General features: G+C 37.5%; 1 protein-coding gene across 1 annotated transcript in view; it reads right to left on the reverse strand.

Moving 5' to 3' along the window:
• CLNK (cytokine dependent hematopoietic cell linker) overlaps positions 1-27426 on the reverse strand; it is a 29011-nt gene extending 1585 nt beyond the window's left edge. The window contains exons 1-15 of the mRNA XM_030947435.1: positions 27384-27426; positions 24009-24043; positions 21404-21566; positions 19619-19695; positions 19279-19324; positions 16983-17011; positions 16624-16643; positions 15045-15173; positions 12137-12164; positions 9318-9336; positions 8181-8244; positions 7011-7051; positions 4482-4615; positions 4085-4162; positions 3798-3953 (exon numbers count right to left, since the gene is read on the reverse strand). Of these exons, the coding sequence (XP_030803295.1) occupies positions 3798-3953; positions 4085-4162; positions 4482-4615; positions 7011-7051; positions 8181-8244; positions 9318-9336; positions 12137-12164; positions 15045-15173; positions 16624-16643; positions 16983-17011; positions 19279-19324; positions 19619-19695; positions 21404-21566; positions 24009-24043; positions 27384-27408 (1044 nt within the window). The 5' untranslated portion in view covers positions 27409-27426. The remainder of the gene's footprint in view (positions 1-3797; positions 3954-4084; positions 4163-4481; positions 4616-7010; positions 7052-8180; positions 8245-9317; positions 9337-12136; positions 12165-15044; positions 15174-16623; positions 16644-16982; positions 17012-19278; positions 19325-19618; positions 19696-21403; positions 21567-24008; positions 24044-27383) is intronic.
• Positions 27427-27712: the final 286 nt, after the last annotated feature.

Consider the following 27712-nt stretch of genomic DNA (forward strand, 5'->3'; position numbering starts at 1 on the left):
GTTTTCCTTCACTGTGTGAAGAGACTCAGCCCATCTCTGCTGTTGTAGGAATTTCCTATCTGCAGGTCTCCAGACTATTCTGGGGAGGTGGGAGTAGGATCTCAAGGGTTGCTTATGAAAGGTGTAGCTCTCAATTGTGTTGGGGAGGTGGTGTGACTCTGGGCTATGTTGCACATCCTGAATGAGACCTGTCATCCCTGAGTTGTCATTTAAGCTGTGGACAAGATGCTTATCTTGTAAACCTCTCTGAGCTGAAGGTACTGTTTGTTGTGCCACTTTTCCTGGCAGTAACTGTTGACATAACACTGTCACTGGGAGGAATGTGGAAGTGCTCCCTAATCTGCTGGGATGGGCCAGGCCAGTTTGGTGGCTGCTGAAGGTGGGTGCAGCTAATCCTTATGGCTCACATGGAAATGAATGGAGCGAAATGGTGTGACTGCTGTGACTTACAGTTTGAAGATGAAAGGTTATCTGCAAATGCAGTGCTGAGGATGGAGAAAGTATCTGTGGCTGGAACAGGGAGATCAGAGATAAACATCAGGCTCTGCTCTAAACTTCTGTGTAAACCAGGCACCAAGCTGAAGAGAAGCCTACTTCAGTCTTTCATTTTTACACATTTTTAACTGCATTGGAGTTAAGACTGATGCTACAGACATGCTAAAACCGTGTATTTTGCATGTGGCAGATCTAGTTTTGAAAAGGAGATAAAAATATGTAAACTGTGTCATGATCAGCTTTAAATATGAGCAAGGTTTGTATTTCATCATTTTCAAAAGAACTCTGCAGATGAAAAAAGCCAGTGTTACAGGGATCTCTGGATCTTTAATAGTGAAATTGTCTGGAGTAGAGGAAGGCAACAGCCAAGTAAAGGGTGCTCAGTTTTGAATGTAAGTTCCTAAATTCTGTGTATGTGTCATTTGGGGATCTGATCTTTATAGCTTTATGTAATTTGGCCTTTAGAAACCTCAATATGGTATATTAAATATGTAGGTGCAAACATCTGTGGCTATATTGCTAGCAAAAGATGTAGCTCCACTACGTGAGTAAGGGATTTTGGTTTTTTTACCCTTCTGTTTATATTAGAGTTTGTTACTAATTTAGCTGCATGGAACTTGAGTTACTTTTACCATAAAAATCTGATGATCAACCCCTTTTTTTCCCTCCTTATGACCTTACAGGGCTACATGAGAACTAATGATAAAAGCACTCATGAGAGTTAAATGAAATAAGTTTTAAAAAATAACTGTTAATTTAAAATCTTATTTGGTGATACAATATGTTAACAACTTGTAGGCTGTATAGTAAAAATCGGAAGTTGCAATAAGATATGGAAAACTTTGAATAATTATATTTCTGTGTGAGGAAAAATGTGTTTTTAATGGATGAAAATAGACTAATTCAAAAGTGAAAATACACTGCAAGACCAAACCTCTGAATAAAATCACCAACTGTGGAAAAATGTAATAGGTCTGCACATGTTCATTGGTGTTTAGTTTTCTTTCTCATTGGCTGGTGAAAAGGGAATATTCAGCTAATCTAGATGGAGCAGCAAGGTCTGGCTGCACTGCAAAATGTGGTGTAACAAACGGTATCCCTGCAGAGGGGCAAAGCAGAGTGCTCTGGAAAGCTTTGAATGGGTACTAAAAAATTTTAGCAATTTTCTGTAATTCACAGCCTTACAAAGTGTTGTCACTTTCTTTGGAAAAAACCCTTAGATAAGTGCAAAAATTGAGGTGAGAGTTTTCAAGAAAGAGCCCTTTTGAGGAACCCTATGAGACAGCCTGAGATGGAAGAAGCTCTTCTGAGCAATGTTGGTGCCACTGATTGTTCATTACTGCATATTTGCTTTGTGTCCTGTTCTATTTTTGTGTCTACTGCTGAGAATAATACGTAGGAGTGGAAGATTGCCATGTTTGTGATTCCCTGGCACAACACTTAGTTGACCAGCAAAGCAGTTCTGATTTTTTCTGTTGTGCTTGATCCCGGGGAAGATTTGAGTTAAAGAGAAAGAATCCTCAAAGAAGAAGGCATAAGGTAGGCAGTCATGGTTACAGATTTGGCCTGGTAGAGCCAAGTCTTGGATGTTCTGTGTGTTGTTAACTGGGTGTTTGGAATTCTTATTTTGGAGTTGTACTTTGCAATTTGACTAGTCAGTCCAGACCCACTGTTTAAGATATGTACTGTCTGTGCAGAAGTTGGAACAAACAACAAAGTCATATATTTTGGTATTTCCTGAGATGGGAGGAATTGTGTTCTCCTTCCTTTTAGTTCAGTAAAAATTGTTCATGTACTGTTCAAGTAATTTTCCAGTTACCTTAATTGTTAAAGGTGTTAACCTAATGAAAATTTAGTTCTGTGTCTTTATTCTCTAGTGAGAATACCCATATACTACATTATGCGGTAGTGTGCCTTATTTCTGTCATTGTGTCTGTTCTGAGCCTGTTTGTATTAGAGCCATTACAGGAAGACTAAACAATATCAGAACCATGGAAAACTAAACTTGCTTTCTCCTAAGTCATACTAAAATTCCAGGAAATCATCTGGGAGTTTCAGTTCAGAAATGTAGCCAGTGCTTTACAGAATGCTGATGGTCACTACAGCAGCACCAGGATGATGCAGTGCAGTTCTTGATTTGTGCAACCATTCAGCTTCCAAACTGTTTCACTGTGCTTGCATAATGAAGGAGTTTTTCCCCCCTTTATCATTAAACAAATGTCCCTGAAGAACAACTTGCCAGTAAACATTTTTCTCTTGTGAAAGCTTATGAATCCTATCCCATGTTTTCTAATAAAAATTCTAATATAAATTTTAGACCCATCAAATGTCTTAAATTAGCTCGGGTCATTTGTGATTTCAGGCTTTTTAACTATACAAAAGGTAAGTTCTGAAAAGTGTTGGCATTCATGAAAAGAGTATAATTGAAGATTCAGCTGCAGAGTTTTTGCTGGTTCACCTGAGTTGGATTTCTGTTAGTGATTTACATAGCTAATGACCCATAGGAGTTTGTTGCTTTGCTTTTTTGTTCTTCAGCTGAGCATTCATTAAGCTTTACGTTGTGTTTGTCTTTTTCTAAATCTTTTTTTGTTTGGTTCTTTTGTTTTGCAAGTATCAGATTTTTATAGGGTTGACTTTCAGTTTTAATGATTTTTTTTCTTGTGTGAAAGACTTGCAGATACAGTGGTTATTATTTAACCATATATATAGAATTAGAATTAGACTTTTATCATGACTGTAATTGAATTTAATTATGTAAAGAAGTGTTGCTCATCTAAAGGGATTTTCTAATTGAAATTTACCATATCTGAAAGACTGATTGCTAGGGACCCACATGATTTAATTGCTTCTGAATATCCATGACAACTGTTATCCTATTGCTTCATATCACCAGGTCCTGCTGTCAGATTATGTGGAGCCGTATATATTTGAAAATGCCTGCTTAAATTATCACGAGTTTAAAAATATGCTAAAATAATATGTATACCCAAAAAGGTAGAATTGCTCTTTCCTTTTTAGTTTGCAGGTGTTACTTACAATAGATAGAAGTATTGTAAGTACTTAGGAGATTTTAAAATTGATTAAAATATGAATTTCAGCATGGCATGCAAAATTTGGTATTAAATTATGTTGAAGCTGCTTGAAATTTGAAACATACTTAAAATGAGGGTACTGTAAAAGAAACTTTAATGAAACAGCAAGTTTGTTATGTGGGAGAGTTTGTAACTAATATTTAGCATTAAGAACTTGTGAAGTCTAACATAAAAGCCATGGGCTGTAACAGCAGATGGGATTTTACTTACACAGTCTCCTCTGAGCCCTGTTCCCAAGGCGTATTGTTGGCTTTCTTCCAGGAATCGTACTTTAATGTTGTATACTCTTCTTCCATAATAAACAACCAACACGTATGGTTCAGCCTTTGACTTCTTTGAACAATCTCTAACCAAGAATGTCTCATCCTGAATGATACAGATTTAAATTATGGATTTTATGGTTGGTTCACAACAAAACTTGTAAGCCATTGTGGGCAGCTTACAGAAATTTCCCCCCAGGAGTTCACATCCCATGTTCTGAGATAACTGGTACTTACAGTGTTTTTCTGTAACAGGATCTTCTCTGCTTTATGGCGATCATATTCTCCAACATACCACTCACATTTGTTTAAATCCTTAATTTAAAGATAGCATAATCGGTGTATAGAAATTAACAAAAACTGGCAGGAGACAAAACAGATTGTATCTAATCTGCATTTAAAGCATGTGTAGCACAGTATATAATGGTAATGCATCTATATTGAGAAGTCCTGTTAGGAAGTGTTAATCAAATTAGACATTTAAATTCTTATCCATGGTTTCAAGAGCTCATATTGGACTTTCTCAATGGTGCTGAACACCCACAGCTTTCAGAGGGAATCAGGGGTGGTGCCATGTAGTATGAATCCTGTTTCCTAAAGACTTGTATTTTTATGTAGCAAAGCTGGTCTTTACCTTTTCAGTGGATTTGGTAAGAGATTGCATTTTCTGTTCTGCAAGCAAATGTTTTGATTTGTTTTTGCATGCTGCATATGATGTAGGAGGTGGTGGCTTCTTCACTGTCAAATTATCTACACTTAATGTGGAACCTGTAAAAGTAAATTCAGAAGGAAAAAAGTTGCATTCTTAGAAGCTATAATTTAATTTTACACTATGTTTTACTTAGTAATTTTGAGAATAGCACTTTTAATTTAGAGTATTGTGATATTAACCTTGAAAATTTAGAGCTGTCTTAAGAGTGGTCTTATGCTAATGCAGCATCAATGATTTCAGATTAATGCCCCCAGAGATTTAACACATAAGATTCCTGATGGTTTTTAATTGACTTCAATCTGACAGGCTATTGTGGATATAGCAAAATAATAAACTGTAAATAAGACAGCAAATGCTAAATTAAATACTAAATATGGGACAAGGATAATGGTTCATTCTGTTCTACTTTCACCTTTTAAGCCCTTTTATTTTAGTTGGATCCCAGTTGCTGTTGGGTTGGATCATATTAAAGCTTCTCATTATTCCAGCTAGGATTGTTTCTACAAAGCTGTTGAAACCTCAGATGATTCAGAAGTTCTGCCATGCTGCTGAATTTCAGTTTTCTCTGTGACTTGTTTGAGTTAACACATTCAGGACCAAGGGGTGAGGTTGCTGTTGCATTAAGGAGAGGCTGTTGGTCTTTGGCTGTGTGTGCCTGTTCCATGCAGTGCTGCTGGCATAGGGGCCTGGAGTAGCTGAAATCCTTCTCCCACAGTAAATGTGATTTGCTGTCTTTACAAGCTAGACCCAGCTACCCAGGTCTCTGTGCAGCTAAGGAAGTGCACGGATTGGGTCAGGAACACAAGAAGTCCTGTAATACAGGAGGCTTGGGCTGACTGAGGATGCAGAAACAGGCTGAGAAAAGCAAGGGCTTCCTTTCAATGTAAAGATCTAATACAATTTTCAGATATGTGTCATGGAGAAAAATTGTTAACATAAAAACCACCATATTCTGCTGTATAACAGAAAACAGTTTTGTGTTTTAATGCAGTACTGGTGGAAGAAATTATCCAGTCTCCATTTTAAAAGTAAATGAGAAAAATGTGTTTATCAATGGCTTCCATCTTTTTCTTCTGGTTACTGTCACCAGAGACAGTGCTGTTTGTCAGGGTGGTATTTCATTGTGCTTTATCTGTTCATGCTTTATCAGTTTATTATTGTTATGCTGGTGTGTAGCATATAACAATATTAAATTTTACTAGGAAGACTTTCTTTTACACAGGGGAAGTGGTTTTCACTGCCTTTCACTGTTCTATTCATATTTGTACCGTGTTCTGATTTATAACTGCATTACTTTTGTTTTTAAACAAGATCACTGATAGCAGTAGACAAAGAGCCATGCTCTTCAGCAGGCAGTCAGTCTGTTCAGTAATGAAACCACTGTTCAAAGGGCCTGGCACCAGACATCAACCTTTTGTTTCTGCAATCACTTTGACTTGTCAAAATGTGACATATTCTTACTGTTCAGCTTATTGGATCATGATTTTAGCTTTTTTTTTTTTTGCATTGCATTTTTACTGGCTGGCATCCCCAGAATTTTTTTTAAAGAGAACCCACTGCTAGGACCGGAGTTGCTTTGTGGACCTGTGCTGTGTACTTTTTGCAAATTTATTTTTCTGGTGTGTCTTAAGGTGTGGGACAAGAAGGGTAAAATTAAAATTCTCTTGCAATGCTTATGGACCAAGTCTGGCTGAGATGGAGCTAACAACACCTTGTCAAGAAATAAGATTTAATAAAATTAATATTTGTTCTTGCAATATCCTTTAAGCCAAATATAGACTTTAAAGGCAATTACAGGGTAGCAGGGGAAAGGCTACTTGTTTGTTCTCTCCCTGTTGCTTGAGGAGGGCAAGGAATTGAGAGAGGAAAAAGGATACTCTGCTGTCCCAGAGAGCCTAAAGGAGCGAAAGCCCTGGTAAGGATGGTAGGAAGTGTCTGAAGTGGCAGCAGCAAACAGAGACCTAGATGAGCTTTATGGATTCTGTAAAGAAGGGTTTTTGGTAGGTGTCCAGAGGAGAGTGTGTGCAATTGCACCCCAGCACAAGAAGGAAGAGGCTCAATGGAGGGAGTCCCCCAGAATCTGGGAACTGGGGCCTATGAAGCAAAGCTGGGGGAGGTGGGCTTGGTTAGCCTGGCAGTGACCAAAGTTAATTTGAATCCTAGTTGATCTGAACACATAATGCAGTCCATATGTTCTTCCTGGTGGTATTTGCTTTTACCATAAGTTCGTGTTAAGCACTCATAGGTTCTTGGCAGAGCTTAGGGGTTTGTTTTTTTGATAAAAAAGGGCATCTGCAGAGGCAGTTACAGGAGAGTAAAAGTATGCTATGTAGTCAAGGAAGTGCATTGAAAATCCTCAGTGCAGACATACAAGCATAGCAACCTGAATCTGTTTCTTACTCTTCTTTTTCCATGTTTAGTTTGGCTTTCAAAGCAATCTCTGGTTCTTACCTGATCTGCAAATGTTTTTAGAGCTCCATGTACATTGAGGGCTAGGAAAAAGCAATGAATAAAAGTAATGTCAGAAAAATATTTCTTATGGTGGCAGTGTAAGAGTCAAATTAGAGACCAATGCATAGCTGTGCTTCCCCAGAACACCCCTTTCTCTTACTGATGGCCGCTTTGAGCCTTCCCAGGTTTTAGGTGCTAATTTTGTATTTAGTGTCTTTTGACAGATTTCCCTTGTTTTCATGAGCCACTTTTTCAAGTTGCATAGAGTTCTGGGGTTTTTTTATTCTCCATAAGAGTTCCATATTTTAACTGCATGTGTAGTAAAGCACAGTTGCTTTTGTTCACTGCTAATTTCAGCTGATGTTCCCAGTGCCTCTATAGGAAGACCCAGGAAGCAGTTCTTCCCTGCCTGTTCTGATTTTCTAGACTGCTCTTGAGTGGCTGGCCAGTTAGTATTTTGTTGTGTTATATTGGGAGAAATATGGACCAAATAACTTCTCATAAAATAAGCATAAGAAGAAAGACAATACTAGGGGTCACAAATATGGACATATTTCCTCCATACAATAATATCATCCCGGAGAAATGCCATTATTGTAAACAACTTTACGTGAGAGATTCTGTATTTGTCTAGGAAGGATGTTAAATCATTCATATACTTCCTATGCTGTCTCCTATATTTTTGGGTTTTGTTGCATATTTCAGTAGAGAAGAGATTACAGAGATTAAGAAAGGAAAGATTTGTATAGGTTAGAAAAACAAAGTAGGTCTAACTATGGAAGATTTCTGTGGAAGAATAATCAGCCTTTGGAAAGCCAGGTGTGTATCCTTTGTAAATAAAAATAGAAAATGAGGGGGAGAGGAAATTCTGAGGCTGGAGATAGGAGAACTTCTTTATACAATATATTTAACACCCTATCACAGAAATAGCAGCAGAAATGTAATACAGCAGCATGCTATTAAAGATAAAAATTGGCTGTGCAATTACAAAGGCTTGAAAGCAATTCCCAAAGGTGTTCTTGTCATACATCAGTGCAAAATACATCACTGCATGGCATCAGAAGGTGGTATCATTTTGCTGTTATTGCATAGTGAAGTACAGTTTTCTTGGGCAGAATGTTTAGTCCTTGAAGCATCCAGTACAAACCCATGAAATTCTTCTATTCCTACCTGGCTTCAGGAGAATGATGTTGTGCTTGAAAAGGTACTTCAGGTTTCTTTCCCAAACTTGTAACTGTTAGTAAAAAGGATAAGAACTCAGTATTTCCTCTTTGGTCTAACTGACAGCATCTAGCAACTACTGTGAAATAAATGAAGTAAATTCATACATGAGGGTGAGGCAGTTCAATAGAAAACCTTAAAGGGCTGTAATCAGTCTGGCTTGAATGAGTCAGCTAATGATTTCAGTGGGAAACATTTGGACTAGGACTGAATGTTACATGGGGGACATTACAGGATTTGCTGATGCCAAATATGGCTTCACATAATAGTAAATAATGTAGAATGTTGAACAAGAAGTATGTGGAGAGTTCATAAATCCTTTTTATAGGACAGGATAGGCATTGCATTTATTAATGCAGTCAATTCTATTTCTTGCTGAAAATCAGGAAATGGTGCCTTAATCCACAAAAGGAAAAGCCAGAGGAAATGATGAACTTATTAACACAAAGCAAACAGCATGAAAGCCATGTAACCTGTATTTATCTTCAAAGTATTTCGGAGCAATGTTGTTTGTCATGGACCTTTGTGCACGTGGACACAGTGAGTGGTTTGAGCCGTTTTTTCAATGCTGTATGTACATCTAAAGAATTGACATGTTTTTAAAACCATTGGAGGTTTCAAATTTTAAAAGAAAAAAATTAGCTTTAAAAGCCTAAAGCTTTTAAAAAACTTTATTTCAAAATTCTCACCCTCAAATAAGGGTACAGCAGCAAGATTGTCAGAAGGGTGATGACCTCTGTGCAGATCTCTTTTTAGGGAGACCTCAGTTTTAGGAGGTTTTTTTAGGCACTAGCACTCTTATTTTCCCCAAAACCCTAAAGACATTTGCTTAGGACAAATGTGTTACCCTGGCTCCCCAAATAGCTGTAGCTAAGGCCAAGTTAAATTTCCTTTTTTTCTGCTGCTCATCAGCAACTGTTGAGGTCTCTAACTCTCCATTCTTAGCAGATGTATACCTGGGGGATGTCTCTTGTTTCAGTTAGAATTTTAATGATAGAATATTTTCGTTTTGGAATATAAAGGAAAGACAACAAATTATTCATATTATTGGGACAACAAATAATTATCATATTATTGAATACTGACCTTGCTGTCTTCCAGGTGCCTGTATAAAATGATAACATAGTAAATATTTTTCTTTGGATTCGTAACTTGAATTTACCCCAACAGACCCAACTATCCACCAGTTTTAAATAATTTATAGACATTCAATCATTAATACCTGATCACTTTGTCAAAAACCTGGGCTGAATACTGATCTCAGTCTGCTAGCAACAATGAGAATTATACTTTTTAGGGGTGTAAGTGAACATGTGGTTTGCTGCAAAGATCACCATTTCATGATGACTACTGTGTATCAATTTAACTTACAATATGGTTTTCCTTCCTTGATCTTGGATTAAATTGAGATTGATTATGGTTGACTGGAGAGACACAAAGATTAAAATCAGTCACTTCTTTTTAGGCTCCTTAACTGACAGTACAATTATTTTACTGTCATGGCAGATATTTCATTCAAAATCACTGTGTGGAGAGTCTTAATCCAGCATATTATGTTATAATTAAGAATGATAGGTTTCTAAGGATTAGAGTTTGTCTCCTAAACTTTCACTGTATTTCTTTATTATTTTGATTCACCGATCAAAATGATGGTAATATCAATTATTTTGTTTGTTAATTTGATGCAACTAAGACTATAATGCATAAATATTAAAGAGAAAAATAAGTTTTTTTGGTAGATATTGCATTTTGAATCTTCCTTATAAGTTACTTCCCCAATAAGGTTTACCTATTACTTAGAAATTTTAAGTCTTAATCAGGCTGAACAAGACCTGGGCAGGTCCTAGCCCAAGCACCTGCTTAAAGCAGGGAGAACTGTGAGATGGGACCTGGGGTCTCAGAGCTTTAACCAGGTCTTGCAAACCTCCCAGAATGCAGATCTCACAGCCTCTCTGGGAAACCTCTTTCAATACCCTCATAATTAATTTTCCTTACTGAAACCTTCATTATTTCAAGATTGTTGCCTCTTGTACTTCCCCTGTGCACTCTGTGGTGCACCATGCTCTGCCTTTTTGACAAACATCTCTCAGACCCCGACTGGCAGCTGTTGGGTTCCCCCAGGGCTGTCCCCTCTCCAGGCAAGGGGCGCCCAGTCCCACCAGACTCATTTCACAGGTACTGCATGTCCTGGTGACCCTGTGCTGACCCTCCCTGCCCTGTCAGCCTCAGCCTTGAGCAGTACTGCAGGTGTTGTCGAGTGAGTGATGATAAAGGGAATAGTCCATTCCCTTGTTCTCTGGCAATGCTTCTGTTGACACAGCTTGATCTGCTCTTGGCCTTTATGGCTATCAAGGATACACCCGGGGCTCACGTCCAGCCTTCGGTCCCCAGGTCCTTCTGAGCTGAGCAGAGGGTTTATTTAGTTCATCCTTAGGTAGCATTTTGCCTTTGTCCTTTCCAATTTCAAGAGGCCCCTCAGTACCCTTTCCTGCAGCCTGTCTGGGTTGTGGTGAAGGGCAGTCCTTTGCTCAGACCTGCTCTTTGGTGTTTGAAACCCTGACAAGGGCACACTCTGTCTTCTCCAGGTCACACTGAAACTGTTTAGGCCTTCATATCTATAGGAATGGGAAGTGACCAAAAGGAAATTTTATCTTTTTCATGTCATGAGACACACAATATTTCTCCTTAAGATGTAACCAAACTAAGAGTCTGTTAAGAGCTGAAGTATTTGTGCAGCTGTACAGTGTCCAGCCAGAAATATTAATTACAGATGTAAGATATTTATTTTTCTTGGGAGTGTTTTCATATCTGGTTTGTAATGAGTCAGCATCCAGGAGAAGAAAAAGCTTCTTTTTTAAAAAATGGTGTCTTTCTTGCCAATATATCATTTTTTTAAGCAGTAAGTGTTGATTACAATATTGCTATCAAACCATGTTTTTGTCACCATCTTTCAAACTAAATCTTCTAACCAAGAGGAGTGAGGTTTGGGGCAGCCTCCCATTCAGAGATGTGGGGAAGGAAAACTCAATGGATTTAAGAGTTAGACAAGTCTGCAGATTTGTGCTTCAGCCTGCTGTGGAAGGAAACAGTTGGGATTAACTACTATAGATTCCTTTCTTCTGTTCCCTTTAATGAGAAAAAAATAAAACCAATTCAGTAGGAACACATTAGTGCAGGAACTAAAACATTCAGTGAGAAGCACAAAATGCTATAAGTGATAACCTCTTTCCAAATATTACAAACATCCTTTCACACTCTGCATGATTATAGGGACTGTATTTCTTAATAAGTTTTATAGGAAACCACTTGTCATAACTAAACTCCCCTATTTCCAAAACCTCTGTTTTACTTCATTGGTCTGAGTAGAACATGCGTGGGGAAGGAGAGGCCAAAGGGAGCTGGGGGATAGCACACACTGTTAAAACTGAATTTAAAATTTGTCCATTCTTGTTTCACATTGAAATTGGTCATCTTATATTTGAAGTATTTATATTACATTAAGGCTATTACACTCCTCTATTGACCTTATAATTTCAGTTTTCTGCTTGTAAAAATGTATGTGGATTCTCTTTTTGTCTGAAGGAGAGTGTCTCCCTCTTCACAGCCATCCACATCAGGCAGTTAGGAGAGATGCTTTATGTAGATAGTTGGACAGGGAGCTTTGCACTGTACCTATGTTTTCATTTCTGCAAACAAATTCAGAAACTGACCCCATTCAGGAAGTAGCAGTATTGAAATTGCAACACACATTAAAGATGGACACTTTTATGACACAAAGCTAATATGACTCTTACAGGTTTTTTTAACCTAATGGGCTAAAATAGTATTATTTGGAATAATAGTATTTTATTCTTGGAATGTGTTTGGCGTTTATGGTCCTAATACATACAAAGATGAATACTTACTGTATTTGATTTCCTAACACAAGAATGTCTGGAAAAGAAAGAATAATACACAAAACATTTAATTGTGATAAAATAAAAATCACTTTGAGTACATCATCACTGATGATTACATCTTGACAAGGGAAGGATTTTGCTACTGCTAGAGCAGTTCAGAGACTTGTTATTTTTTACATGAATTATCTTGGACCTCCTTAAAAAAAAGAATAGCATTCACTAAATTCATTATGGTAAAAGAAAACTTCGTTAAGGATTTATACTAGGAGGAGGGGAAAAAGAGAAGTAACAACTTCAGCACTTCCCATCTCATGCCAAAAAGTCTTATTACACACTTTAGAGACAGCTATAAATGGAAGTAAGTTCCTTAAAGACTGAAGACTTTAAAAAAATGAAACATTCACAGAGCTGAAATGGAAAGTGTAGAGGAAAGAAGGTGCAAAACAGGGAAAGATGAGTGCAGAATGTTCTTCATGGCCCCGATTAAATAGGTGTTAAGGTATTTTTCTGCCTTCTCCTGATATGCCTGATCAACAGAAATATCCTTTCCTGGGAAGGAAATATTCTCTTTCCAAAAAAAAAAAACGGACAAGGTATTGAGTCTGACAAATTCTGTTAGATGTTTTGGTTATGATGAAAGCTTATGGTAGCATGTATCTCCTAATAAAAGAGACAGGGTACCAGATTTTACAAGCTATTTAGCAACATAAGGTGTGAATAAGCATTTAGTAGTTTTTGGAAGGCTTTGAGATTTAGTCCCTGTTTAATCTGTCTCCTGGACTGAAAAAATATGACAGTGAGATATTTTGCTAAATCAGTCAGAAGACAAAAAGAAGATCTGGTATAGGAAACCCTGGGAGCTGTTTTTCAACAGTGACAAGGGCTCTCTTCCTCATGTCTGTGTTGAAAAAACTGATCAGCATGGAGGCCTGAGGCAAGAAATTTGGAAATTATCAGTATTGTTCAAGAAGGCTAGGAGAAAGGAGAGGAACTGTTTTGCTTTGGATAGTTGTTTTTGTGTTAGTTTCTTCAATTTGTCAGCTTGGTCTCCAGGGCCATTACTTAGTGTGTGAAAGCTCATAGTCAGGTCTCTGGGTGCATGGTAAAGTTCCGTGACATTAAAGATGTGCTTGCAGGGCTGGCCTCCACCTCCAAGGGGCATGGCCCTTGCATGGCCTGCTTACCACAGGCATATAGAAGTTTCAATCACATCAGAGCTTCTCATATACATTCCAGGACCTTGCACTTGCCTATTTTTTTATAAAGCTATTTTTTAGAGTGTATAAATAATGATGTGTTAAATTTTATAAGTCTTCCAATTTTTGTTGGAAAACAAGACTTGCACTCCTAAATCACATCTTTGGTTGGACAGCTTTGCTTTCAGTCTAGCAAAGGGCTGTAAGCTGTGGTGCCATAGTCCTTCCCTCTGCAGCTGATGGGTATGTTTTCTCCTTACAGAGCTGTAACTGGACTGAGGAGGGGTGAGAAATATTTTGAGTGAAGTGCTTGTGGGAAATTTGTCAAGTGCCTTCCCCAGATATTGTGTTATCTTATTCTGTTCCACTTCTGTTTTACACATGTAATAAAACCCCCCAGTACAACAGCCATGACATGTATTTATATTGCAGAATTTGGCTTTATGATAGGACCTTTTAAATCGAAGTGCTCTGCATGCTGATGTCTGCTGGCAGCATGGATTATAACATTTCTCAAAAAGCTTTCAATCTGTGCTGCCCTACCAAGGGAGGGGATCAGTCGTGGGATTTGGAACTTTGCAGCTCTGTGTCAGGTCTTGCATCTGAATATGAAGCTACTTCATATTAATAAAATGTCTTAGCAAATAGCATATTTTGGAACCTAAGCCATGAAAAAATTTAAGCACCACGCAGTAAAAAAACCACATTCCAATAACCCATAATTAGAGCTCACTCATTAAATACATACTTTAAGCCAAAGATTATTTTCTTGATTTGTAAGCTTATTTTCCCCCCAAAGGATTTGAAGTGACCTCTGTAAAATGAAGCAAAATTCCATCCTGATGAGCTGAAATTGAAATCATTTAAGGGAGGATGGACAAGATTGGCACAGCTTCTGGCTGCTATAGGAGTCATTTGAGCATCATAACCCCTGGATTTGTGTCATTCCTCTTCCCAGCATGAGTCCAACACTGTCCCCCGTTATGAATGTGAATTTTGGTCACACAGCTGGCACACATCTGCTGGTGTGGCAGTGAGCGGAGTGTGTTCCTGCTCATCTGGCCAGGTAGGTGTTGTGTGGAAAAAGCAACCAGACTCCTAACCTGGCATAAGCATGTGCTGGGTCATACAGCTGGGCACGAGTGTTTGTGCTTCAGGCGGCTCCTCCTCACTGCCATGTCAGGATGCTGAATGCCCACGGGCGTTGTGTGGCTGAGGAGTGCAAAATGGAAAGGGCAAGAAGTGATTTGTAGCTTGGATTCATTGGTCCCATGGGCTGAAGCCAGACTTCTGCCTACAGATGAGTCATTTCTTTTGCTGCATGTAATGTCTTTGGGATTTGGAGTGAGTTTCTGTATCTCTGGAGCAGTCAGTGTGTTTCCCCATCACTTGATTCATTAACTGTGCTAAGTAAATAGCATTTTTGTACTTAAAAGTGGTTGCAAGACCTCTAAATATTATTAAGGAAAAAAATCTTAAACAAAGTGTTCATGAAAGTTTTATCTGTTTTTCTACTCCTTTACCTTTATTTTGTCATTTCTTTTTTTAAAAAATATTCGGCATCACATTACACTAAATACCACTTCTCTCAATTATTCACAGCTGTCTAAAGAATAACTTTCTTGAGTAAAAGCAGAGGTGTGACAGAAGTAAAATTTTGTGGTTTGAGCAGGGAGAATGTTTTGATTCTCGGAATGAAGCTGAGGACTGCACTGTACCTTGTGACTTCTGCTGATATTGGAAAGGTGGGATCTCGGCTGAGCGTGTTCCTCTTGTGTAAGACCTGGCTGCTTATTCTTGGCTCTGGAGGAAGGGGCTGATACTGCTTTGGCAGCATCTTCAGAGGCCTAGAGAAGTCAAAAGAGACCTTGAAGAGCTATTAGGGAAAAAAGGAGGTGCAGGGACTGTGTTTTAAGCACAAGTTCTAGAAGTAAGAGACTGGAATTTTCTGAGAGTATTTCCATGTATTTGTGCTGAGCCAAGCTCAGATACAGGAGCTCTTCAGGGCCCTTCAACGGCAACAGTAATGTTGGATAATATTCTACATTTGTAAGACATTACTGCACTGTGCTGTGTGCCACTAAATACTGCTCTTGTGTGCCAAGTACAGCTCTGCAGTGTGGATATTTCCAGGTGGGTATGACTGTGTGTACGGCCCACTGAACACAATCCAGTTTCAGACACAGAGGAAAAAATGTTCTTCATCCCAGAAAACTCACAGGTACCATGGGCCTGGTGTTTTCTGAGAGATGTGGGCATGCCCTGTCTGTGCTCTGAGACCAGGCAGTGACAGCACAGCTCCAGCTGGAAGCTGGAAGCTCCACAGCTGGAGAGGTTGGCTGGAAAAAACTGGAGCTGCATCCAAGGTGCTGCCTTCAGTGGTGGGCTCCTGGGGAGGGAGCCTTGTGTATTTGCACAGTACATACCCAAATTAAGTGAAGTGAGAGAATTAAGAACCATTCTGGCCACTGTAATACAAACGGAAACAAATTTTTGAAATTTTATAGAAAAATGGATTGAAAATGCTCTTATTCCTGCATTAATATGGTTTTGAATTTGTGAAGTTTTACTGCCCTTTTATGCTATTTCATAGTTTTAGAGTCAAATCTAAATGTGTAATGCTAATCATATTTTAAAATTCTTTTTATCTTTTAGGGCAGTCAGTGTAGGCATGGAGGAATAAACTTGCCATTCCTAGATGACCTTTTGAAAGTATTTTTTAATTATAGCAGTTATTATTTGAGTTTGACCAAATCAAGAAGCGATTAATTTTTTATTTGTGGGCATATCATAGAAAAATATATTTGTGGAATAGAGCTTGGTCTATCTTCTGTGGGAGTAATGGAAATATTCCAGTTGATTTTCATACATGATTTAGATGTGTAGCAAAAAGAAAAAAAACAACAGCAAATTGATTTAAGTGAGAATGAAGTCAATGTTATCACAATGAACAGAGCCTAAGGCACCAATTCAATTGGTGGAATATTTTTTTCCCCAGCAATTTATACCTGGGTTGAACCAGATTCAATATTTCTAGGCTTTTGACTTGTCCGCAGGCACAGCCAAGTTGGTTTTGAAGATGCAGGCCTGAGCTCCTGCTATGAATGCTTAGAGCTCATGTTTTGTTCTCCCTAATTCCATATCAGAACCTGTTAAGTCCAAAGAGAGGCAGCAGTGAAAGGATGCTGGCTCACTTCCAGCCGCCTCATTACCATGAGCAGCACAGATGGATGTGAGCATTCATTAGCACTGGCTTCCCTGGGGAGCACAGGTAAGTGATCTCTGATGGGATCTTACCGTGGGGGAGGTGTTGGCTCCTGGAAAAGAGAGGAAACAAAATTCTCTGTAAGCTCTTTTCCCCTCACCTTAGTTTACCTGAGAGAAATGTGAAGAATTTAGATTAAGTAGACATGCCTGTGTCAAGAGTCAAAAGGGTTAATGTGCTCTACAGCACAAAACATCATTCTGTAACATGGCATTTTAAAATCACTGAGGAATAAAAGACATCCTCATGTGAATGCAAGTGAGTGAGGTAATGTAGACAGGAGTTCTCTTTTCTTTTGGCTAGTGCTAGCAAAATGGCAGCCTGCTTTTAAAAATCTATTAAATGGCAAAATAACCAGTAAAAAATTGAATTGATGAGAGATTCTGCTTACCTGGTATCCATGTGGTTTCATTCTTCCTCCTAAGAATAATTACAAATAATTCTTAGTAGAGTGCTACCCAATAATTCACAGATGAAGTTGCAGCTTTGTTCTGGTATTGTTGTTATTATTATGGGCAGTCCAACCCCATTCCTTGCCTTCCCCTGGCTCTACCTCTAGAACTCTGCTCTTGCTTTCAGAATGAAACATTTGAGGGTGATATTTATTCAGGTATTGTAAATTTAAATATTTTCCAGAGAGTTTATATGCATACATATATGCTTATTGAGTCGGGGATGCATTTTTTTGTCTGCTTCTATTTTTGTATGGAAATTTATAAAAATACTGAAAACCAATGAAATCAGTTCTATTTTTTCAAATATACCAAAATATGACTTATTATTTAATTAACATCTTACTACTAAAAAAAAATTAGTTTTGCTATATTGAAATTATTTTTCTAAGTTCTACATGCTGAAATCCTTATTATTTAATTAACATCTTACTACTAAAAAAATCTTTAGTTTTGCTATATTGAAATTATTTTTCTAAGTTCTACGTGCTGAAATCCTAAATAATGCAAGGCACATGCAACATATCTCAAGCTCTCCTTCAAATAAACCATAACAAATTGCTCTGAATAAAATAATGATACCTTAAATGTTTAACATTTCTAGAAAATACTGCTGGGAAAAAAGTCTTCTGTGCTATTTATGCCATCTTGTGGCAAGGCCACTTCATAGCACTGGGCATATGAAAAATGTTAGGATGTATGTAAGAACGGTGTAACTATTATGTAAAAATAATAGTGTTCTCTATAAGCACTGTTTACTCAAGAAGTACTAAAAATATGTATCAGTTGCATTCTCAAACACCAGAGTTTAATTTACCTTCCTGTACTGGCTTTGGCTCATCTTAACAGCAGCACACATCACATGGAGACATGTAAATCCAACCTACTAAATCCTGGTGGAATTCAAAGCTTTAGATAAACTGGCAAACTGTCCTTGCCTACTGATTTCTGCAGATTTTGAAGCTTGCTTACTCGAATTTATCTCAATTCAGCTTTTTTCCAGGCTACATGGGGATTTGCTCACGTGAATCAATCTAACCTTTCATTTGCAACCTATGTAGTGCTTACTTTCTCATCATCTGTAGGAATTAATTCTCTCTACATTTTGCATTACAGTCTGAAATAAGGGGGGGGGGGGAAGCAAATGCTCTTTTACATGGAATTCTTTGAGTTATTTTTCTGGCTGGTCAAATTATAATACTTTCTAAAAATCAGCTGTTACAGCAAACATAAAAGGGTCACATTTTCGTGGCTTGGCATTTGCAATTTTTGGACCATATTACCTTGTGGCTCAAAGATTTGAAAATGGTAAGATAAAAAATATAATTTCTTTTCAAAGATAATCATATATTTAATCCTTCGGTAGCTGACTTCATGAGGTACTGCTATATCCAAAGTAAATGAAATGTAAAAAAGTGTATAGAAACCTACTTTTTAAACAATCCTACAACTGAGTGAAACTGTGAATCAGAGGATTTTATATTTGGAGACTTCATTAGGTTCTTGAAGAATAAGATTGCCTTTCTCTGATTTCACCACAAGAAACAGAACAAAAATTAAAGGTACATTTTTGGCTCAAAATTAAAGGATTTTGAAGCAAATTTAGGGTTAAAGGTAAAGCAGCGGAGAAAAAAATATGCTACGTAATGTACCTCACCATTAGCATATTCTGAGTAGGTGAACATTGTCAGAAAACCTTTGTAAGTGGTCACCCTAGGGTGTAAATCCCTAGTGGGAATTGGTAAATTTGGTATTACTAGCTAAAAATAATTATTAGATTATATTTTACAAGATATTAATGGAAAAAGCCTGAGAAGGATAAGGAGTGAAAAAGAATTGTGTTATTAGAAGTAAAGCCCAGTGGGGATCTTGCATGCTTTTGGTGAAAAAGTTCAGGAGACATTGGCTTCTCCCTGCCCCTTATATCCTTACAACATAGCGAAAAGGAAAATCTGATTTTTAAACTGAAGGGCCTTTTTTCCTCCCCTTGTAGGAGCAGGCAACTCCTGAGATAAAATATATCTCCTTCTGTAAATAGTTACTTCAGTGTTAGATAGTTGAAAGAGTATTGCAAAATCTGCAGGATGATTGTTTTGGAAAGCAGCTGCTGTTCTGAAAACCATGTCTATTCTATCATGTGTAATCTCTGCCTACGTACAAAAGGTAATTATGGAAGTAGAAATTACTATTTCTGTTTGCAGAAATGGGTAGATTTTTTTTTTTTTTTCAGTATACCTCTTACATTTGGCACTGTTCTCCCCTCCGGATCAAATGTGTGAATCTGTTAATAAACCAAAAGAAAGATGTGATGTTAGCCATGATTGTTGAAGCTATGGCCAGTAGAAAGGGTGCTGTTCCTGGCTGGGATGCCTCTAAGTTTTAACCCAGCAGCCAAGGAGTGAAAGGAAGAGACGAGGGCATCCGTGCAAAGTGAAACAGGAACAGCTCACAGGAACTTGGGCTGCCTGGTGCAGATGAATGTGATGCGGCTAAGACTTTAAATAGACTGCGCTTTGGGGGATATTACAGAAAAGGGGAAATCTGGTTGTGAATAAGGTTTAGTATCTTTACTTACAGCTGAGTGTTGAGGGGGCTGATATGGGTTCTCACTTGTTGGGGAAGTGGTACCTGAAGGCCTTAAGCACCGTGTATCTGCAAAAGAGGAAGAAAAATCAAGCCTGAGTAATTCAGTAATATAATGTTTGAAGAAGGAGAGGTTTCAATGTTCAAAATGTGTTTTTCAGGTCAGGTCTCATCATTTATATAGTGCGTTTTTTTTTTCAGAACTTAACAACCATTATAGCAGCTATATTGACAACATGAGCGTGATCCTGGTAATAGCTTTATGGTTAATGTCTCCACTGTGGTTATAAATAAAAGCCTTCATAAGCTGGTAAACAGTTAAGGCAGACATTTGACCTTAACTGTGGTTAGATTACTGAATTTGTTTTTCATTTGAACCTTTGCTCTTGGCAATGCTGTCATGTTGTTCTGGTTTTGTGAGGGTTGTGGGGGTTTTATTCTCTAGGTAGTATTTTAATTTTTACTTTAGCTTTTGATAAAAAACTGCATCCGTGGCCATCAAAAAGGAATGCTCAGGTTGTATGCTAATATGTTTTTTTAGTCATTAATTTTACATCTCAAGGGCACTTGTATTTATCTAGAAAAGATGGCAAAAATTTTAGCATTAAATTTTATCCTTTTGAAAAATATTTTCAGTCCTTTCTTTGCTCTTGTATCTTGCCACATTATAGTTACTGGGCATCATACACAGGCAAAAAACAGTTTTTTGTTTAATGTGTTTTACCTTAAATCACAAAACAAAACCTATGTCTTTTGGCTAGCTCAGGGCAATCTTACATAAACAACATAAGATGCTGACTGCTAAATGAAAGTTTTTACTACTAACCAAGATAAAAACTGTATTTGGAATTCACTTCAGGTTTCCAAATAAAATGGACAAATTAGTCTTGGAACATAATGTAGAATATCTGGTTGTTCAGACTGATTGTGGTCCTTTCACACACTGATGAATTTACTCACTTTAAAAGCCATCTATTTGTTTGGACATCATACAAACTCCCACAAAAATGAGTAGAAAATGTGTTTGCTGAGTTTGATGTGAACTGGAGTGAGCTATCTGGTTTATGGTTCCCAGTCTTTCTCATCTAGGAATCCCCCCCATTTTTTAAAAACTGTTTAAAACCTCTAGAGTGTTTATGTTGGACTGGAGCAATGCGCAGCTAGGATGACATTTCACTTCCATAAATGGGATATTAATTGGCTCTGTATGTTTAGGCATTAAATGTGACTTAGAATATCTTTAGTAAACCAAAAGGTGATTAATGCAGCTACCTTAGAAAGTTAAGATTGCTTGAGAAATACACTCAAAGTAATTGCTTATTACTGCTATTTAAAGCATCAGAGAACTCCTTTAGAAAGGATACTACATTATCACCTGGAGGAAAGTTTAGTGTGTTCTTGAATATGTTTTCCATCTTAAAGGTTTCTAGGCTTAAATAGCTGTCAGATTTTCTGAAATGGCTGTGGGTTTGATCAGCCAGTTTTTTGCACATCATTCCCTGTGGAATGGGATAATAGAATTTATCCCGTGAAGGTAATATTGAAGTTAAAATGCAATGTGCAATTATTAATTTAGCATAATCCAATGAAAATCAGGGTAACTGTTGAATATGAAGAAGCAGACAAAGCTCTTCCCATGTTTCTACCTACCAGTGTTATTTTCCAGTTGAACCATTTAATTTAAAAAAAAAAGAAAATCTGGACAGGAAACTCCAGGTCTGTACTGTTCCTCTATAACTCTCGGTTTTGCTCAGTTTCCACAGACAGAAAATGTTACCTGCATATTCAGATTCTTGTAGAGGTTTGGCAGGAAGGATTCTCAAAGAATGAATGGCCTCCAGCACTGAAGAATTTACAGTCTCATACATATTGTCTTCCTCCTCAGATAGCTCAGAGGAAAGCTGGAAGTCACTCTTGCCCTTCATTGTCAAGTATTCACTCTGGATAGAAGAGGAGAAATACAGATAATACAAATAAATTTTAGTTCAAGATTGATTTCAGTGTGGAAATATATGATTGCCATAACCAGACATTTTGGTACATGGGAAATTTTCTGATGGAAACTGAAAGATTGGAAAATAGTTGAGGAAGTGGTTTGAGTGCCTAAATTTTTAATTTAGATTCATGAAGTAGCCATTTGGGAGACAGTTTAAATGGCCCTCTGAATTTTGCCTCTCTGCTCTTGAAAATATAATGTGAGTGTTTAATTTATGATCATTGCAGACATTTGAATCTGTATCTTTTATTATAGTATTATCCATGTGGTATTTGTATTGTACTGACTGTTTACATATGTTACTTACGAGAATATATTAACTAGCTCATCATAAATGTCACACTTCAAAATAAAAACATGCAGTGTTTTGGGGAATTTGTGCTAACAAATGTGCAGTCCAAGTGATTGTGATAGTGAGTATGTATTGAACAGTGGAGTCCATGGAAATATGGTGCTGACAGTGACTCAGGATGTCTCTGGATGTGTCTTTACACTTGTATAGGTTTGTTCAAGGTTGTGTTCTGGAGTGCTGCTCCACTCTTCATCTTCACTGTTTACTCACTGAAACATAACTGCTGGCTTCCTTCAGCACAGAGCCAATGCTGCTGCTGAGGAATCTCAACTGAGGGCACCCCATGCCTCTAGAAGTCACATTTAGTCACCAACAGTGTAGGTGCATCCATGCACTTGGGTCTTCTTTGATATCTCTTCTATTCTCAAATTTATTTTATTCTCAAATTTGTTCTCTGATGTTTGTTTTATTCTCATTACTAATGGGGAATCAATATCTTCCTGATGTATCTTCTACCCTTCTAGTTAACTGCCCTTTCAGTTCAAGATTTTTCTCTTGAGTGCTAGAATTGAAGCCAATTTGTTTTACTCTCCAAGGACACTAAATAAATTGATTACTATCCACTTTATTTCAGACTTATTATACTAATGCCTATAATTATATACTTTTTATTCTCCTTACTAAGCAAATATACTTTAAATCTTTCCTGGATGATCAACCATCTTAAAAGACTTTGAATCTCATATCCCCAGTGTTACTTTCCTGTGAGCACACTCCATGTTGTACGCATCTTTGTTACAACATGAGGCAGACCTTCCAGAAGTGTTCTTTACAGTACATTGCAGGGTGAGGTTTGTCTTTATCACAGTACATAAAAATGTCAGCACACCCTAGACAGACCCTGCAGGTACCTGGGTTTTCAGGTTCTTCTCTGCACCACTCTTTCCAGTCAATAGCAATACTGTCAGCTAGGCTGAAAGTGTCTATTTTTTCAATCAGTTGTGCAAGCACTTTCATCTAGATGAAATAATTTTCATCTAGACCAGGCATGTACTTGTGAAAATGTCTTCTGGGAAAAATCAGAGGCCTAATAAAAAGCAATATATATCACATTTACTGTTTTCTTTCTCATTATCGTAGTCATATTTCTGCTGAAAAAGAAATTACTTTTAGTTTGAGGAATTGGTGAGATGTTCTTTATATGACATTAACAATTCTTTACATAATCAGACCTATTATTTCCAAAAGATGCTTTCAGATAGACTTTGTTTAATAATCTTTCCAGGCCTAAATAAATCCTCAGGATTTGCTTTCTTTCTTGGAAGAAATGGTCGTTACCACTGTTCTTTTCCATAATTTTAGAAACTCGGGACTCTGGAGAATTCCCAAAGAGAATAAATTAATATCTCAGAAATTTCTTAAATAATTCTTTAAGTGTCTTAGCATAAGTAAATAATTTCCTGACCATTCTTTCCTTATTCTGTTCTGTGCTGGTTTTGCCTTCTATTTGGAATTAATACCATAAAACATCTGATTGTTATTTAACATTCTGTGAAATCTGAAGAAAAGTATTGATGGCATCAAACTTCTTTAGTCATCCTTTGTTTGTCCAACTTGCTTATTAAAACATAGACCTGTGTTTTATTTTCATTTTTTTGTGATTTAAAAGGTATTTTCACTCTTATACGCCTGAACTGAAACTCAAACCCAGATTTCAAATACAAATGGAAAGATATTGAAATGTTCTCTGTTTGCTTTTCAGCTTTCATGTGTATTGCTTACATATTTAATCTTGAGATTTATGACTTACATCCTTGTTCAGCTTGACTCCTGTTATTTTACCTGATCTTATGATAGAGGTGTATTTTAGATTCAGCCCATAAATGGAGAATTGGCAAGTGAGTCACTTCTCCAGTCTAGATCCCACTAAAAAAAGTTAAAAGTTCTCATCTATACTTTACAATTCTTATGCCTTATTTTGCATTAAGAACCAGTGATGATTGCATTTTTTGTTATTATTATAGCCAAGATGATATTAACATACATCAAGAAGTGAAAAAAAAGTAAATTTTAGGAAGAACATGTGGTACTTACAGAATTAAAGGTGTTAGCAGGAGTAGTTCTCTTTTCTGTATAAAATGGAGAAAAGCTGTCAGCAGGTCCCATTCTGTTGTAAATTATAACAGTAGCTAGTAACTTATAGAAAGGAATAAAAGTCTGCCAATTGCAGCTTTTAGAGTATTTATTTACAGTATTTTCGAGATATGGAAAAAAGGACATGAAGCAGGTCCACCCAGGAGTTTGTGGACCTGTACAATGCATGAGGAAGTAGCTGTGTGGAAATGGGATTCACAACCAAGAGCATGTCTAAGCCCGCCCACCAAAAACACCCAAAAAAGGATGTGCTTGAACTCCTGTCTCTCTCCTGAGTTTTGCTTCTTGGTGCAGAACTTTGAGATCACTGGGACTCCTGGTGTGGAAATCCTTCTGTGAATAGAAACGTGTTTTGTTCTCTTCGTAGCAGAAGAAAATCCCGAATCTGAGAACACTCCAGCTCTCAGGCTATAAACTGTTCTCAGTGGTGTTTGTCTGCCCATGAAGCTGCCCCAAGGTATAGCCAGGAGAACATGAGCTATAGGGCCAGAGAGCTGGTGAACAGAGACTCCCAACTTCTGCACTTAGCCTGATTTACACATTTAACCCAGTGACTCTCTAATGCAAAACAGCCATGGTATGACCTTGCCCAGTATGTGCTCTCATTCTGGACTGTTTCAATCCTTAGGCTGCCTGTAACCTCACAAATCTTGAATCTCTGGCTACATAATGACCTGATTTCAAAAGTAGAGCATGAAAGTCTTTCTATCACAATCAACCAATAACAAATAATTACCACATGTTGTAATGCTTAGAAAAAAAGGGATAATTGTGCACTGAAATACTTTCATGCTAAGGAGAGAGTTAAAACCAGAACTACTTCTTGTCCAGGGGTTGTACCCCATAGCTGAAGGGTATTAAGGACAGCCAGCATCCCAACCCTGCCTCACAGCTGTGTTTTGGAAGAAGCAAGTTTCTGCCTAAACACTCTCTCTGCATTTGTCACTCTGGTCCTGTGAGCCTGGAATTGCATATTTTTGTATACCCCAGCAGATGGCATTGAATGCTCATTTATTCAATATACGTAGTACTTTAATCTCTGCTTGCAGGATCATTCCTGGGCAACAGGGAAGGAGATTTATTCATGCAAGCTACTTGTCTGATTTTCTGTTTAGTTATATTGGTGCTAATCAGAAGTAAGCCCAGTTAAAGGTGATATCAGTATAATAATAAAAAAGGCAGTGTCTTAATTTGTAGCCTTTGTACTTCTGTTAATAAAAAGAGCATGGCTGATTTATCCTCAACAATAAAAAAGTGAGTTACAGCGGTAAACATCAATGCTATTGCCCATGCATTTCATGGCTTTATGCTAAAAAGGGACTGTTTGACACAAGCCTTTGGGGTGATGTATTGCTATCCAATATCAGTTTACAATTTATGTCCAGGCCAGTTTATCATCTCTTCTGTTCTGCATGAATCACTGAAGGTGGGATGGACTCCATCTGCCTTCTTTCTTCTTAGGCCTCCTTTGCACTGGGCCAGTGAAGGGAGCAGCACTGGTGCTGCTTTTCCATGGGTCTGCCCTCTACGTAAGGTAACTGCCCCAATATTTGCTCTGTGCTAGCTGAGGAGTTCAAACCAGTGAGAAACCACTCTTCTTCTTATTTAAGAATATAATTTTCATAATGAAGATGGTAGCTGCAGTCAGCTGGACCTTCTGGCATAATTTTTTTCACTGCAAGCTAAAGATTTAAAACTGGCACAGGCTAGAGTCTCCTCAAGCTATAGGGACTCATCATGTTTTATTCAGTCTGGAAATTTTTCATTGCTGTGCTTCATTGCCTGGGAAATTGAAAAATAGAGACTATCACTTATAATAACAGTAAGATGTCATATTTCTGTGGCATACATGTGGGTGTGTTTCTGCCAGTTTATAGAGAATGCCTGATGTCAAAGGACAAAATGGAAAAAAATATCTTCTCTTTAATTTTCAATGGAATAAAACAATGTGTGCATTTTGTGGCAACCTTAACGTTTCATGGTGACCTAAAAAAGTTTTGTTTAAAAGCGTGACAGGTTAGGAATTAGTACACAAAACTCCAACATCAAAAACATGACCCTTGAAGTGGGAAAGCAGAAGGTAAATGTGTTCCCATTGGCTTTTCTGAATCTGTGAATGCACTGTGGTTTTTTTAGTCCCTGTGGTGTTTCAGCCAGTGGCAGAAAGTGATAAAGAATTGTGGGCTGTGATTTAATAAACTCTGTGATCCTGCAAGGGTGTGTCCTAACCACTTCAGTACAAAAAACACCCTGAAGCTGGAAATGCTGAAAGGAAGAACTGTGTAGATGTTTTCAGGGTCACTTTTTTTACTGTCTTGCCCAAAATTATGATGCAAAGCCTTGTCCTGTTCAGGTATGCAGGCATCTTCCTAAAGCATATAGAGGGGCTAGACAAACAAGCTTCCTGAATAATACAGGTTTAATTGGAGTACCAAGTAAAAGATTAGGCAGGTTTCACTTCAGAGACGTGAAAAAGGCATGTGAATAAATACCAGTTATGGTGGGCATTTGGGCTAAGGCCAGCTATCCACAACAATAAAAGATTTGCAGTTAGATGATTGATTGCTGGGTTTTATTCTTCCCAGAACTTCTTTTTCCAGCCCTAAATCTAAATCTTCTATATTATATGGATATTGAATGCATTTAAGCAAACTTCACATAGCACTATAAACATATGGTACATCAAATAAATTTATCTGGCTAGTTGTGCCATCTAACTTTTTAGTCAGATAATTTTATATGCTTTGCATTAAATGTTCCAGCTCAGCTACAGTTGTGAACTGCAGTGTCATTTACAAAGAATTTAAGTAAATGAATTAATTGCTTTTGAAATTAATGTACTTTAAACACATGCTTGCTACTGATGATAGTCTGTCATGGAAACAAATTTAGAGATCCTATGTAATTGTCTTGTTGTTTTGGAACAGCAAACAGCAAAATGAGGAGAGACCTTCAAAGGTAGCAGCAGAGGGAAAAGTGAAAGTTCCCTCAGTTGCTTTCTAGAAGCCATCAGCCAAGCTAATGTTTTCAGTCTGCATCAAGAGAATAACTTATTCCTGGCTTTTTGCAGTGTATACCATCATAAAGCTAAATATTTTTTGGCACACAGGGTAAGTAAGCACCTTTTAGTTGTCTGCATTAGTAGGTATCCCCCTCGTGGATATCCATTACTTTTGATTTTTTCTACCAATTCATTTTAATTTTTATGATATTAAAATGTTCAGATCTATCACAGACTTTTACTGGCTCTGAATAAAAAACAGGCTACATAGATATGCTACAGTACTTCCTTTTTCAGCAGTGAAGGAATTTTACCTTTCCGATGTCTATTTGGATTCATTACTTCATGTATGTTTGGGCAAGATCTAAATACAGAAAAACAGAAAAAAAAATCCCCTTAAATATTAGAAATTTCCATTGTTCTGTGAAACGTCTCAAAGAGTCCAGTTTAAATTAATGAATGAAAGTTGCAAGGATAATATGTGCATTTGAGAAATGACTTTGCAGATTTGGAAATTCAACAATCTTGGGTCAAACCTTACATTTTATGTTCACTTACAGCTCCAAGTTTGTTGCAGAGAGCTTTACTCATTTTGCAAACATTCATTTTAGACATAAATATTGTAGCAGCCTTATTGATGCTT

This window comes from Camarhynchus parvulus, chromosome 4 (genome assembly GCF_901933205.1).
Source record: "Camarhynchus parvulus chromosome 4, STF_HiC, whole genome shotgun sequence".
Taxonomy (NCBI): domain Eukaryota; kingdom Metazoa; phylum Chordata; class Aves; order Passeriformes; family Thraupidae; genus Camarhynchus; species Camarhynchus parvulus.